This window comes from Caretta caretta, chromosome 9 (assembly GCF_965140235.1).
Source record: "Caretta caretta isolate rCarCar2 chromosome 9, rCarCar1.hap1, whole genome shotgun sequence".
Taxonomy (NCBI): Eukaryota; Metazoa; Chordata; order Testudines; family Cheloniidae; genus Caretta; species Caretta caretta.
Window position 1 is genome coordinate 54,640,229 of NC_134214.1, and position 15,892 is coordinate 54,656,120.

The 15,892-nt window shown below is 40.8% G+C and overlaps 1 protein-coding gene across 4 annotated transcripts in view; it reads left to right on the plus strand.

Moving 5' to 3' along the window:
* Positions 1 to 15,892, plus strand: part of UBXN7 (UBX domain protein 7) — a 61,099-nt gene that overhangs the window by 15,114 nt on the left and 30,093 nt on the right. For all 4 annotated transcript variants that reach the window (XR_007358364.2, XM_075132299.1, XM_048863431.2 and 1 more), the window contains exons 5-10: positions 1,793 to 1,905; positions 8,072 to 8,218; positions 8,585 to 8,675; positions 10,628 to 10,755; positions 12,626 to 13,019; positions 13,859 to 13,938. Coding sequence is in view for 3 of the 4 variants with exons in the window: in XM_075132299.1 (XP_074988400.1) it covers positions 1,793 to 1,905; positions 8,072 to 8,218; positions 8,585 to 8,675; positions 10,628 to 10,755; positions 12,626 to 13,019; positions 13,859 to 13,938 (953 nt within the window). In the remaining variant the exon portion in view is untranslated. The remainder of the gene's footprint in view (positions 1 to 1,792; positions 1,906 to 8,071; positions 8,219 to 8,584; positions 8,676 to 10,627; positions 10,756 to 12,625; positions 13,020 to 13,858; positions 13,939 to 15,892) is intronic.

Here is a 15,892-nt window from a genome sequence, read left to right on the forward strand (position 1 = left end):
GGTGTAGACTATAGAAAGAATTTGAGAACCTCTGACCTATAAGAGGTTGCAGTAACTAAGTCTATCAGTGAAAGGATTTAATGTTAAATGTCAAGTTTCAGAGTAGCAGCCGTGTTAGTCTGTATCCGCAAAAAAAAAAAAAAGGAGGACTTGTGGCACCTTAGAGACTAACACAAATTTATTTGAGCATAAGCTTTCATGAGCTACAGCTCACTTCATCGGATGCATTCAGTGGAAAATACAGTGGGGAGATTTATATACACAGAGAACATGAAACAATGGGTGTTACCATACACACTGTAATGAGTGATCCTGCTGGTAATAGCTCACCTTACCTGAAGGTGGAGGTGGGGGGGGGAACCTTTTGTAGTGATAATCAAGGTGGGCCATTTCCAGCAGTTGACAAGAACATCTGAGGAACAGCAGGGGCAGGGGAGGAATAAACATGGGGAAATAGTTTTACTTTGTGTAATTGACCCATCCACTCCCAGTCTTTATTCAAGCCTAAGTTAATTGTATCCTGTTTGCAGATTAATTCCAATTCAGCAGTCTCTTGTTGGAGTCTGTTTTTGAAGTTTTTTTGTTGAAGAATTGCCACTTTTAGGTCTGTAGTCGAGTGACCAGAGAGATTGAAGTGTTCTCCGACTGGTTTTTGAATGTTTTAATTCTTGCCATCTGATTTGTGTCCATTTATTCTTTTACGTAGAGACTGTCCAGTTTGGCCAATGTACATGGCAGAAGGGCATTACTGGCACATGATGGCATATATCACATTGGTAGATGTGCAGGTGAACGAGCTTCTGATAGGGTGGCTGATGTGATTAGGCCCTATGATGGTGTCCTCTGAATAGATATGTGGACACAGTTGGCAAAGGGCTTTGTTGCAAGGATAGGTTCCTGGGTTAGTTGTTCTGTTGTGTGGTGAGTGGTTGCTGGTGAGTATTTGCTTCAGGCTGGGGGGCTGTCTGTAAGCAAGGACTGGCCTGTCTCCCAAGATCTGTGAGAGTGATGAGTCGTCCTTCAGGATAGGTTGTAGATCCTTGATGATGCATTGGAGAGGTTTTAGTTGGGGGCTGAAGGTGACGGCTAGTGTCGTTCTGTTATTTTCTTTGTTGGGCCTGTCCTGTAGTAGGTAACTTCTGGGTACCCTTCTGGCTCTGTCAATCTGTTTCTTCACTTCAGCCGGTGGGTATTGTAGTTGTAAGAACGCTTGATAGAGATCTCGTAGGTGTTTGTCTCTGTCTGAGTAGTTGGAGCAAATGCGGTTGTATCGTAGAGCTTGGCTCTACGATAAATGTGAGTTTCAAAGAATATTCTATTTATGTGAAGAAATATCTGATTCTGTCAAAGGGGTCCTTTGATGTTTGTGAAGGTGAGGGAACCGGTGAAAGATCAAACCAGAAATATTTTTGGATGTAGGTCAATATTTGAAAAACAGGAGCCTAAAGTTAGACTAGTAAATCCATATCTGGGAACCAGAATAAGTTGCATGATTTTTCACAAGCAGATCCTACTAATGTGTACATTTTACAAATCAAAATATATTTAAATCAATGAGAGTTAAGTGTTCAGCACTTCAGAAAATCAGAGCACTTAGTTGCCTTGTTATGTATTTAGAATCCTCACTTTAGGATCCTGTCTTAAAAAAAAACTTGGCCTGTGGACTTTGTAACCTTTTAAAATTATTTCAACCAGGTGAATTTGTATCCAGGGAATGGGGGTGAAGGCACTGTAACGTACTGTTTTGAATATTTTGTCTAATTCAAATCCTGTTCCTCCCGGGGCTGTATAGTTCGACAGGAGCAGGAGCTGCGGAATGGAGGTGCAATAGATAAGAAACTCACTACCCTTGCAGACCTCTTCAGGCCTCCCATCGATCTGATGCACAAAGGCAGCTTTGAAACGGTAGGTTTCTGTCTTTCAGTAAGACTACCTATGTATTAATTGGGCATAGCTTGTAAGCCCTACATCAGCATGCATATCCAAATTGATTTATAACATGATCATACAATAAATTACAAGAAAATAGTCTGCTTCTAAATATTGGCAGCTAGCACTTGCATGTGGTAGTAATTTTATGAGTTATATAGGACTGATCTTAGCAAGTAGTAACTGATTTCTGAAAAGGGTGGGCTTGTTATCCACTGTTCTCTTCCCTGGCCCACACTCTTTTCTTTTTCTTTTTTTTTAAATGTGAAGTTGCGCAGATGCCACTGGTGAAAGATTTCAGTGCATGAGTGAAGCTGACCAGGATGGAAGAATCCTAGTTGTTTAAATTCAGGAAAGATGCTGTGGCTAAAGGTTTTCTTTATAGGTGCTCTGGGTACCAGATGTCTGTGCAGAATCATGATCTTTCTGCGCAGAAGCATGGTGGTGACGGAAATAGTATTCCACAGATCAAGTATCATCATAATCAATATTGTCCTCGCTCTTCCCTCTCTGAGGAATTCCAGAGCATTGTAATTGCCTGGTTCTCCTGTCTCACAGATCAATATTTCATCACCAGTGTTCCTCTGTGCTCTTCTCTTCTTTCTGAATGCACTGAACCCTTGAGAGGGGATGAGGTAGCACAAGGACAGGTATCTAACTGCTTCCAAGTCTACACCTCCACTCACTTGTGACCTCTGCCTCTTTGTTCAGTTTTACAAGTGTGACTGCATCTGGCATCTCACCCTGGTGTCCCAACAACTCAATTGTAATGTGGCAAAGACTAGATGGTAAGCTTATTGGGGCAGGCACCATCTTTTTTGTTCTGTTTGTACAGCTGATCCATGACTAGGGCTCCTAGAGGAACTTATTTTTTCCCCCATCCCCAAATCACTCTCCTGTCCATCAGTTAACCACTATCCTCGCTTCCATGTTCTTTGTCATCTTCGCTCTTTTATGTTACTCCTAAGCCTGGGACAGCCTCCTTCCTTTTGTATACCTGATAACCACACAGTTTTCTAGACCTTCCTCAAAACTCACTTCTAGCTAACCCCCCTCCATGTACCTGACTACATGATACATTTATGAAATCGAGTAAATCTAATGTGACAGTTCTAATGGTCATAAGCTAAAGTTTTTGCCTCCAGAAATATCTAAGAACAAATGTTTCGTACTGCTTACGCCCTCAGATCTTGGTATTATCTTATCTAAATAAATATTTAGATGCTAAATTCCTCTGGGGCGGGGCCATAGCTTATTGTGACATTTACACAAAAGATAGCAGGAGTGGCAGTGTCCACTCTAGTGAAGGTTGTGTGAGCAGTTCTATTCAATCCCTTATTTTCAGTCATTCAGATTTTTGTAGCTCATCTCTTTGGGCTGAAATTTTCCAGTTTTCATCTGCAACTTAAGTTAACTTACGCACTTCTTAATGTTTTTTGAGGTTTTCTGTCATGACCAGTTCTCATTTTTTAAATACATGTAGAGAGAGGGAGGGAAAAAAGCTTTTCCAACTATTAAAAAAAAATACAATTTAAAAAATTGCAACTTTTTGCACCAGCCATTCCCCCACCTCTGGTTTAAACTGTTATGGATAGAAAATTCAATTTTGGCATTGAAAGTAGCTTTTGTTGAGGAAAAAATGCCTTTGAATGTTCCAGTGAGTATTGATGTGTCTTTGATCAAGTTATGACCCATTTTTCATGTGATCAGTGCACTTTACGTAGAGTTTATTGCGTTTATGCACATACTATCTGCATGTGGTTTACTTGGCTGTATTGTGAGGGTGTACATAGGTTGAGGCAAGGATTGTGTAAGAGACCTGATTTAGTCCTGTAGACCAATGGTGCTCAACCAGTGGTATGCATACCTCTGGGGGTACGCAGAGGTCTTCCAGGGGGTACATCAACTCATCTAGATTTTTGCTTAGTTTTACTACAGCCTACATAAAAAGCACTAGTGAAGTCAGTGCAAACTAAAATTTCATACAATGACTTGTTTATACTGCTCTGTATACTATACACTGAAATGTAAGTATAATATTCCAATAGGTTTATTTTATAATTATATAAAAATGAGATTGGAAACAATTTTTCAGTAATAGTGTGCTGTGACACTTTTTTGTATTTTTATCTGCTTTTATAAGGAAGTTGTTTTTAAGTGAGATGAAACTTGAGGTATGCAAGACAAATCAGATCCCTGAAAAGGGGTACAGTAGTCTAGAAAGGTTGAGAACCATTGTTGCAGACCTTTTAAAGTAATAGCGGGAGTTGCTGTACACGAACACCTAAAGGTTTGCAGGTGAGGGCTCTCTGCAACTCCTCATGTTTGTGGAAAAGGGCTCCTCAGTAAACAGGACGGGGGATTCATTCTTGCAGATCTCAAGAGGTCCATGGCTCAGAACATACTACTAACAACAATATGTTAGTCTTAAACAGCTTGAAACCACCCCCACCTTTCTTTTTAAATAACTAGGAAATTCCACACACACCATAAGCCTGTGTTGAAAGCATTAAGATTGCATGTTTAAGCACTGAAGTGTCTCTGAAACTGTAGAAAGTGTGTGTTGTGTTTGAGAAATAGTATGTGAGCAAGTAATAGTCTGTAATTGCATGCCTTATGCACAAGGAGGCAGAATTGAGATTATTCAAACATTCTCATTGGCATTTCCTGACTCTGCCATATTCAGCCTTGCAACTAATCTTTTTCCTTAATGTAGACTTCTGCATGGACCAAACAATTAAAATGGAGTTGAGCCCATGCACTAAACCACTGCGACACTAAATATTGTCGTTGTACATGGATCCAATTAGGGTAATGAAATAGAGGAGAGGTGAAATGAGGCACTTCATGATAGGAGTTACTGTAGAGTACTTGAAGGCGAGGGAAATATGCACGTAGAGTGTGAAGATGGGAATTGGGAGGCGATTCAGGGACAGATCAAGGGGTTGGGACTAATAAGAGGAAGGTTTAGTCATGGTTAAAAGGAGCGTTGAGTTCTTGCTGAATAGCTCTTGAGAGGATCATAAGTGAACACTTGGTTTCATCCTACTCCCAAAAGAACGCTTTTGTATGTCACAGGCCTTTTGTATGTTTCTACGCCCACAAGCATTGTAGGTGTAATTAGCAGTATCTGCTCATGATACACATGAAGCTGGCATAGCTAGGAATCTGGTGGTCAGGATTCAGTGCATTCTTAGATGTGTGTAAGCAACTAGCCATGTGGCATCTGGTTCTGAACTTTTAATGAGTAAAACGTTTATTTGAACCTTAAAAGTGTGTCGCTTCTTTGAAAAGCCTAATAAAAATTATGTTGTAGAGCTCAATGTTGTCTTTGTGTCCATATCAAATACTGTTAGTTTTTCAGGTTAAAAAGATGTCTTCAAACTATCAGTCTTGCTCTAAGTAAAGTTTGGGTTTGTTTATCCTCACATATAATAAAGGTTCTGATGGCCAGATTAGGCTGTCCTTTAATCTTGTTCAATCCCATGAGTCAGTGAATTTCTATTTGTGTAACTTAATTAGTAAAATACTTATGAATTTCTGTTTCTAATAACAACAAATACAGAGCTATAGGGCTGCTTGGTATAAATGGAACACCAAATATGACCAGCTGTTTGGATCAACCAGTTCAGACTCCTCCTGTTTCACTCTACCACATACAAACAAGAGAACTCTGAGAAGATGCTGTCTTTTTAAATGTGCAACTTTTCTTCTTGGTCACATTCTATCATACATTGGAGAGGCAGTATGGTTCAGTAGATGGGGCACCAGGCAGGGATCAGGGGACTGGGGATTCTATTTCTGGCTCTACCACTGACCTGTTGTGACCTTGGACAAGTCTGTGCCTCTTTCCTTTCCCTTTTGTGTCTAAACTGCAAACTCTTTGAAACAGACAGTCTGTATTTGTATAGCACTTGGCACAATAGGGTTCCAATAAATAAATAAACTTGATACTAGTTCCAGTTAGTTCAGTAATAAAAAAGGAGTCATTCAGAAATATTCATCACATTATTAAAGTAAATAGTGACTGCTATTGAACTAGGTTCAAGTTTTGTAGAAAATTCAGGTACTGCAAGTCATTTCTGGGAGTCCAGTGCTTGTCTAATGCTGTAAACTCAATTTTTATTATAAATAAAGGTAATTGCAAGAGTCTTACTACTTGAAAGGACACAGTATAAAATCTGATCAGTTTAAAAAATGAGTTTAAAGTAATTCTGGCATTACACCTGCCCTGAAGAACTCCCCCTCTCCCTCCCTTTTCTCTCCCCTGCCCCTCCAACCCCCCGCCCTCCCAATCAATCTCTGTAGACTTGTTTTTGTAAATACATAGTATGGGTTTTTCTTGTTCACAAACTTTAAAGGGGAAAGTGACTATATTTGGGTGGGAGGGGAGTGAAATTGATTACACAAAACGCTGGCAAATACACACAAAAGTAGAAAAATTAGAATTAGAAAATTAGAAAAACACCTTTGAGTCTTTTTTTTAATAGTAATTTAGCTATATGTAATGAGTAGGAGAGAAACTGCAGACAGAATAGACCTCTTAGTCATTGTCCCTGTAATCCAGCAGCGTTGGGTGTCAGAGCACAGGACTGGGACCAGGACTCTTGGGTCTAAATATACATTCTGATATGGATTTTCCCCTGAGCCTTGGGCAAGTCATAATTCCAAAAATTAGACATCCAAATCTGTATTTCGGTTCTTAAATAAAAGGTTTGTCTCCTTTGGAGCCGGTGAGCATATTGAAAAATCAGGCCACTTACTTAGATTCGCCTTCTGTTAAATAGGTGCCCAAGGAGTGTTGTGAGGATTAACTAATGAATGAGAAGCACTTTAAAGATAAGTACTGAAGTGCTCATTATGTGAATATGCAAGAGTACTGGCATATCCTACGTGCACCTAATTTCTGTATGATGTCCTTTAAAGTGAATGGAAAATCAGGCCACAATTGGTCTGTCATCTGGCCAGGCAGAAATCTTATTACCTAGGTGTTTAATGTGAGGTCCTGTGTATAGTAAGTAAACTTGAACCAGCTTTCCTTAACATATACAGGCCCTAACTGAATTACCAATTAAATGAGGTATTAGCATTGGAATGGTAATACTGAGGTTTTAAATTTACAATTCATTGACATGAGTGGGTAGACAAGACAAGAAACTTCATTCTAAAAGTTAAAGCTTAGGTTCTGAAGAAAACAGTAAAATCTGGTGAAATACCCTAAACCTTTGAATTTGCCTTTTTCCCCCCTTGTGAGTAATGCAGTTAGTGCAAACTCATGTAAGTAAATCTTTTTTTTTTTTTTTTTAAGGAAAGTTCATCACTATTTCCAATCTATCCTGGAGATATGAGCATTCCTGCTTTTGATAAAGCCCTCTTTTTTTCAACAGGTTTGACAATTCAGCGATCAGAATTACATTCTTGATCAAACTCCTACCATTAACTTGCAACCAACCAATCAGACAATGCCAGCTTTGTGACTCAAACCAGTAAGATCTCTTCCTGCGACTTCAAACCCTCCCATCTCTTTTCCCCCCTCACCCTCCCTCCACTTGCAGTCTGAATGAGCATCAGAAAATGACTCCTGTTTTGGCAGTCACACCAAAATTAAGTTTAACAACATAAAATCTAGAAAAAATGAAGAGTGGAAAAAGGGGGCTGTTGTATAAATACAAGTCCCCAGTCAGTAGCTTTAGCCTATTTACACAGAAAAAGGGTCTACAGGCTTTCCTTTTGAGTAACCAGGTCTTTCCTATGCTATCAGATGTGACTCACTTCACTCTGTTTTCTCTGAACAAATGGTTAATTCAGATTTTTTTCCATTTTCAGTCTTTTGCTTCTCAAGTTGCTTCCTTTCCCTATCCTTCTGGGCTTGGCTTGTTGATCTCAGTTAACCAAAGTGTGATTTTTTTATTTTATTTTTTTTTAATACATTTAGCCAACTTGAACTGCAGTTAAGCAGGTCTTCTAGCCCTGCCTTTTGTTTGTCAGGTGTTTTGAGGATGACTTTTGCTAGTCCTGATCATCCTTTCTACTGTAAAGGGGTTTTGGTGAAACCTGGTGCACAAATCAACCCATCGTTGCTGACATTGTTTCTGTCTAGCCTTTTGTTTTTAAATAATGTATTATTTCTGTCTGCTTGAAGGCCAAAGAGTGTGGTCAGATGCAGAATAAATGGCTCATGATTAACATCCAGAATGTGCAGGACTTTGCATGCCAGTGTCTTAACCGTGACGTCTGGAGCAACGAGGCTGTGAAGAACATTATCCGGGAGCATTTCATTTTTTGGCAGGTGAGAGGCTAATAGAGATACGTTGAAGATAGGAGTTGATGGGAGTGAGACAACAAAATCAAGCCTCTTGTAATTTATAAACAAAACAAAACCCAGTGCTCTCTAAGAACTGCCAAGAAAGATGGAACTGTGGATTTAATCTCAGATTACCGAAATGAGTGTATATTAAAACAGTTTTAAAAGCCATGTGTTCAAAACTAGCCTTTTTGGGTCTATGACCTTTCTACGCTAATAAAATCCACATACTAATGTTTGGAAGAGTTAATGGGAATTGTGTACTTACAAACTGTAGAGTATATGGTAAAATAAAGACACGTTTTGTTCAGTTTTGAGGCATTAACTTTTTTCAAATGTGGTGGTCTGTAGGTATACCATGACAGTGAGGAAGGACAGAGATACATACAGTTTTATAAACTGGCAGATTTCCCTTATGTCTCCATTCTGGACCCGAGGACAGGTAAGAGAAAGGACAATATATATGATCTTCAGACAGACTGCTGATTGTAATCTGGAATATTTAGTTCTGCTTGTTTTTGGCAGTGCTAGTTAATATGGGTTAAAACATGTAAATTACATTGTAACATTCTAAAGGTCTGTACACAAACAGCAGCATTCTCTGAGAGGTATTGAAGCCGTTAAAGATTATGTGGACTAAAAATCTAACAAAAGAACTAAAGGAATAATAATTCAAGTTCTGCACAAATTTTGCGTAGTGACACTTGATTTCAGTTTAGGTTGCTAACTTTATCTATCCATTTGGAAAACAAAATTGATAACACTTCATGGCCAAATCATGAACTGGCTTTGAAGTGCCCTTTAAAGGGCTAATTTAAACCATGTTATAAACAAATATTTCTTTACTTGTGGTATTAAAAACACCTTAGGCTGTTAAAAGTGAAATAATTTTAAAAATCTGTTCACTCATTAGTGGTGCTCCTTGTTTACTATTTTCATTTCTCTCTGCTTGAGTGATGCAAATCTGAAGTCAGTTACTTACTTTTAGGGTCTTAGTCTTCAAACTGACCTGAAGAAGAGCTCTGTATTGCTCAAAAGCTTGCCAATTTCACCAACAGAAGTTGGTCCAATAAAAAATACTCTCACCCACCTTGTCTTTCTAATATCCTCGGACCAACACTGCTACAACAACACTGCAAATCAAAAGTTAATGTCATAGTAGCATGTTAGTCACTACCAGGAGGCTCAGAAATTATTATTTTAGTCACATCTTAATTTTCAAATATCAGTACAATATTTTGTTTGTTTGCTTTTGGCTTTGACCCTTTTTTTTTTGGAATGCTAGACAAAATTAATCTACTGGGTTTTTTTTGGCTTTTTAAGGTCCCCAAGGAATTTTCTGATTCTCTTCCCTTCCCTCCAAACCATTACTGGTCCTCAATTTCTTCATACTGAATTATTGGTTTCTGTAATGAATGCTGACCTGAGATTTCTTACCGCTTGATAACAATAAAAGAATCTGCATTACCGAAACTCAGGCTCAGATAATGCTCTTGACTTTTATGTACGAAGGTTATACATATAACTAAGGTTATAAGAGTAACTTCTCTCTAGTGCTCCTTCCAAAGGGACTGAATTGCAGTTTACTTAGGAGTCTTTATTCCCGGTGGGCCGCAGCCCTTTGAGAATTCCAAACCTTGCTATTCTGTTTAGAACTAGCCACTTAGTATGTGGCTATAGGAAAACCAGGTTCTGATATCTACTCCCTTCCCTTCACTGGCGTTTTCATTGCAAGCTTAAGAAAGACCTTGCAGTTGTATTAGGATTTTTCCATTTAACCTTCTGTTGTATAGAATTAGGCCTTAGTTTTGTTTGCTTCTCCAGCCTTGTAATCTTCCCCATTTTTTTTTTAAGGTAGAAAACAAATAAATGTATATTGTAGTGAGTTACATTTATGGAAAGAGAGCTCGCAGATTGGGATGTCAGATCCATCTAGGCAAAAGATTGAGTTATGCACACTGAAGAAATCTTAGCTGTGAATTTATTTTCTCAAAACTTGAATTTTAACATTCCATTCATTATGTGTGGTATGCATACATTCTTGCATACAGGAAAGAAGCCATTACTTCTGTTGTGATCAGCACTTTAAATGGAGACCGGCTCATACCTCTAGCTTGGTAGGGCCAAGAATGAGGCTCTTTAGAAGGTGTGAAAGCTTTGGAGAAAAGGAAACTGCTGACCTTTAGTATAAAAATAATGTAGGGTCCTCCATAAATCCACCCTTGCCTCCTCACCACCTCATCAGTTTTGCAGACCAAAATTGGATCTTTATAAAAACTAATAAGCATTATGTGCTTTAAGATAAATTTGTTTTATGCTCCTTGTGGCTAAGCAAAAATCTCTTGAGGGTCCCCCTCAGTGAAATGCAGTCCAATGTTCCTATGTTTTTCATAGGCCAGAAATTAGTGGAGTGGCACCAACTGGATGTAACTTCTTTCTTGGACCAAGTGACTGGTTTCCTGGGTGAGCATGGGCAACTGGATGGACATTCTACCAGCCCTCCCCAAAAATGTTCCCGCTCTGTAAGTATAGGGCCTTGTGGGTAGGGGGAGGGAAAGAGGAAAACTCAGCACATTGTGTCTGGTCCAGTAGAACCTCTCACCCCTCTGCATGGGAAATACAAATAGACTTGTGTGAACTAGCAAGTGAGTAAAAACACAAAACATGCAGATAATGCATCAGAGAAAGTACTTTCTCTCCTTTTTGATCAGTAGTTTTGTTTTATTCGATGCTACATAATCTATAGTATTTGTTACAAATGTAATAGCCATAGTAATGTGAGCTTTCACTACGGCACTTTTGTTGTTAAAATTGCTAGGTAGAAATGAGAGGTTTGGTGGATGTGAATTCTGAGGTCTAAATATTAGAAAGGGTGCACTATAATTTAAATGTTGTTTATTTGATAGATAGTATGGGGGTGGGGAAAATGTTTGTTCTTCTCTGTAGTTGGGTTTTCAACCATCTGTGGTATCCATAACCTCACAACCCCACACCTCTAAATAAAATAAGACTAAGTGGTAGGATTGGTGTCTTGGAAGGACGGACTGAAAATAAAGGTGAGAGGAAAGTACAGGTACTTGGCACTAGTGCTTGTTCTCCCACCACCTGGTTCACTTGTACAGTTTTCTAGAATACAATAATCCTAAAAGGAAACTTTTTAAAAATACTCATTGTGATTTTAATGTCGTGCAGAATGACTTTCAGTAAGCTAATACAAATTTCAGTACTGGAGTTAATCCATGAAAAGTGTAGAATGCATAATTTCCTGTTTAGATTACTTAATCTCAATAGAATTGCCTCTTTCAAAATGATGACGCTTCTGTCACTCTTTACACAATTGTTTTTCCTGCTAATTGTACCCCAGACCTGGATTCTTACAGTTTCCAGAGTTTTTTGTGAGCAACTAAACTAAAACCCAAGCACCTTGCTGTAACTTGTGCAGTAGTTTTGTTTGTGTCTTTTGAGTGATTCTTCAGTATAAACTAAGCCGTGATGAAATTTGCAAAAAACATATTGAAGGGGTTGCAAGCAGAGGATAGAACCAAACTACTGAGTGATCTGGAAAGACTAGGTTGGCAACTAAAGAAAACTTGGGATTAGAACTGTCAACTCCTGTGCCCTGAGAGAAGGAGAGGTTCATCCAGCAGCTGCACAGATCACATTAAAAGAGTGATCCCCACGCTGGGGCACAGCCCCTTAAGGGGGTTCAGAGGAATGTTCGTGGGAGGGGGCACTACCCACCCTCTCTGCCCCCTGTGCCCAACTGCAGACCCTCCCCAGGCCACCCGCCACTGACTGCTGGCCCAGCTGCAGCTCTGGCCCCATCCTCAGCCCCCTTACCTCCGCACCTTCCCCTCTCCCAGGAGCCCTGGCCATGGCTCCCGACTGTCCCTCCTGGGAGGTGGGAGGCAGCAGAGATAAGGGAGGGTGTTACATGAAAAGTTTGGGACCACCACATTAAAGGGAGCTTATTACAACTTGCCTCTTTATTATAGACCTTTTAGTACTTTTCCATGCAGACAAATACTGTAGCTGCAATATGGAAATCAAGACTGGACAGTTGGAAGAGTGCAGGTGATCCACCATATTATGAAGGTTTGGGAATGATTGGAATAGACATTACTCCATGATCAGCATTGCTTCAGAGAATATAGTGGAGTGGGGGAGGGGGAGATGTCAATTGTGGAGAATTTACGTATTCCTCAAAAAGGAGAAATGCAGGCTTTAAAATAGTAGAACAGCTGGCTGCCACACCATTTAATCATTACACACCTATCAGATGTCACCTGAGAACCCTTTGTTAAAGTCCTCTAATTCCTGTTAAAATATTTTGCTTATTTGTTGTTTTTTGGGTTTTTTTTTTCGTTTCTGTGTTATGGCTACATCAAACAGGAGAGCCTCATTGATGCTAGTGAGGATAGCCAGATGGAAGCTGCCATCAGGGCCTCCCTGCAGGAGACACATTTTGATTCCTCCCAGGTCAAACAGGACAGCCGATCAGATGAGGAGTCTGAATCTGAGCTTTTCTCTGGAAGTGAGGAATTTATTTCTGTTTGTGGCTCCGATGATGATGATGAGTCCGAGAATCCTGCCAAGTCTAGGAAGTCTCCACACAAGGACTTGGGGTGTAGGAAAGAGGAGAGCCGGAGGCCTCCACCTGAGCCTCCCACAAGGACTGATCCTGGAACAACATCAAACCATCGAGTAGTGTCCTGTATTGATGCTGGGATACTGGAGGAATCAGCTGACAAGCCTGAAAGTGCAGTGGAGGGATTGGATCTGAATGGTGAGCTTTTCCCCTTTAAATGTAACTTAAATTTTTTTTAAAAAGCTTTGCAACAGCCTTTTTATATTATCAAGCATGCTTAAATCCTAATTTTAAGAACACCTTTTTGGTCTTTATCCTTAAAGTTTGCCGTTTGGATACGTCCCTCTACTTTCAGCAGCATGAAATGACGTCACAAACGTCAAGAACCTGTTAATCACTGAACTGTATTCTGAGTTTCTATTGGTCTGAGGGCCCATCTATATTAGAGAAATTGGCATTTGTGTAATGTAGATGTGCGTAGTGAGGTACACTGCACAAATGTAAGTCCATTTTGCACTTATGCAGCATATCTGCGCTGGTGTGGCTGTATCGGTGCACGTTTTCCTAGTGTAGATGGACCTCAAAATTTCTACACCCCCACACCCACACCCTGGCTTTCTCTGCTGGTAGGCAGTAGGACTACAGCAGTTTTCCACAAGACAGTGCAGCAATGTTCAAGTAGAGAGTGCACTGAAGAGAGGGGAATGGCATCAGTTTGGCATGCAAATGGCTATGAAGTCAGCAGAGGGCTGCACCTTAAATTCCCTTTGCTGTGGTTTCCCTGTGGAGATGGGGGGGGGGGGAGGAGCAGTATCAGTCACTGGTTTTAACTTAAAAAAAAATAATGAAAACAGGGATTTTGATTAAAAAATACATGTAACAGAAGTTCATCTTCATGGACCAAGCTTTGCAGCTCACCTTTAAGACTTTTGTGTGTTAATTTCCACTCACTAATCCTCTTCTCCCTTAGAGTGAAGTGCAAAAGAGCTCAATTCAGATGCCCTGTTGTTAACCTGTAGCAATTTACTTTACACTAGGACCAAAGGCACAGCTGATGCTAAGGTATCCAGATGGAAAGAGGGAACAAATTTCACTGCCCGAACAAGCTAAACTTCTGGTAAGTGAAGCTAATTGGAGATCCTTGTTTGAATGGAAGAGAGCTGAAACTAGAAAATACTTTTTTCTGATGTCACTTTGAAATTAGACTTAACCAAATATGAAAGTGGTTGGTATACATATGGAGGGGCTTGTGCTGTCAGGCTATGAGGCTTCTTTCTTGCTATATAACTATCTTTCCCACATTACTCCTGAGGGCATTCTGCTCCAGAAAATTAAAAATTCTTTGCCAAAAATATTATGCACACAATATTTTAAAATTCTGCAAATTTTATTTGTCAAATAAATGGGGAGGCTCCAGCATGGAATTGGGAAGCACAGGGCACTGGCTGCACAGAGGTGGGAGATCACTGTGCAGCCTCCCCCGGGTCACTGACTCAGCAGTGAGGCTGCACCCAACCCTGACACAGCATAAAGACTGGGCCTGCCCCAGAAACACGCTAGGGTCCTGCACCACTGCTTCAGGTTCACCAGGTTTGGGAAGGCAGGCTCAGCAAGGCAGGATCCAAGTACGGAGAGGCCTAATGTGGGGGGATCCAGGTGTGGGTTGAGAGGGTTCTGTGTGGGGGCAATCTGAGTGCGGGCAGTTCAGAGGGGGATCTGGGTACAGGGGGATCTGGATGCACAAGGGCTTGTTTGGGGGGGCGGGGGGTTTCTGGGTGCAACAGTAATGGGACTCTGCAGGGATGTCCAGGTGAAGGTGGTTGGGGCTCGGTGGGGGTCTGGGGGTGTGTGTGTGGAGGTAGAGCTCAGTGGGGGGTCCAGATGCAGCTGGCTAGGGCTTGGTGGGGTGGGGATATAGGTATGGCTGGCTTGTCTAGGTGGTCCAGATGCAGGGGAATGGGCTCATTGGGGGAGTGTTTCTGGGTGGGGGGGTGAGGTTTGGTGGGAGGGTCTGCATATGAGGGCAACTGGATGCACGGGGGTTGGGGGAGCAGCTCCCTGTACAGGGATTCCTGCAGCTGAGGGGCGATGGGTGTAGGAAGCAAGAGGGGGGGGGAAGGAGTTTGCAGAGCTTCCTTCAGCTGTGGGATAAATCTGGGGGTGGGTCTGACCTGGCCCCAGATGCTATGCAAGAGAAGAGGAAGTCCCATTGTCCGCAGCCCAGCCAGGACTAGCAGTTGAGCCCGGCGCAGGGTAAAAGCCACTAGCCGGGTCTTCCACAGTCCCGCCTCTTGCCCCACAGTGATTTACCTCTCTGCCACCTGCCCTAGGCCTCTTGAAACATACTCCTGGGGAGGGTCACAGGATCACTCTTGTGGCTTCTGTCAAAGTCAGATTCAGGACTCACATAATTTGTCAGACCACTCTGTTTATTAGCAAAGCGCTTTGCTAATGCACCCAGATGTGAGCCCCTCTCTGAGGCTCAAGATAACTTATTTATACAGCTAAGCCAAAGCCAATTTAACATAAGAGACAAAAGAAAGCAGAAACTGACAAATATACATACATATCTTATTTGCATACTCACGTTTACCAATCTCCTAGCTCAGTAGGAGCTCTAAGTTGATTAGTTTGAGGACCCATTGTCTCACACTCCTTAATATTTCTCTTCCTGACAACTATATTTCAACAAACCCCTCAAGTAGCATTTCTTTAATGAATTATAATTTCAATATAATTCATTCTACTTTCACAATCCCTCCTTTTGGTCAAGCTACGCAATGACCAACAATGACTGGGTTCCACATATCAATCGTTCTTTATCTCTTTGTTCATCAGTGATATTTAAAATCATCAAATTAGCACTCTGGTTTGGGGCAGCTATCTGTGTAGCATGCCTGACACAATTTTGGATACAACAGGAAAGTAACTGAAAACATACAAAAATTATTTGGATTCCAAACAGGAGACAGGTTTCAGAGTAACAGCCGTGTTAGTCTGTATTCGCAAAAAGAAAAGGAGTACTTGTGGCACCTTACATATTCTCTGTGTATATATAAAGTCTGCTGCAG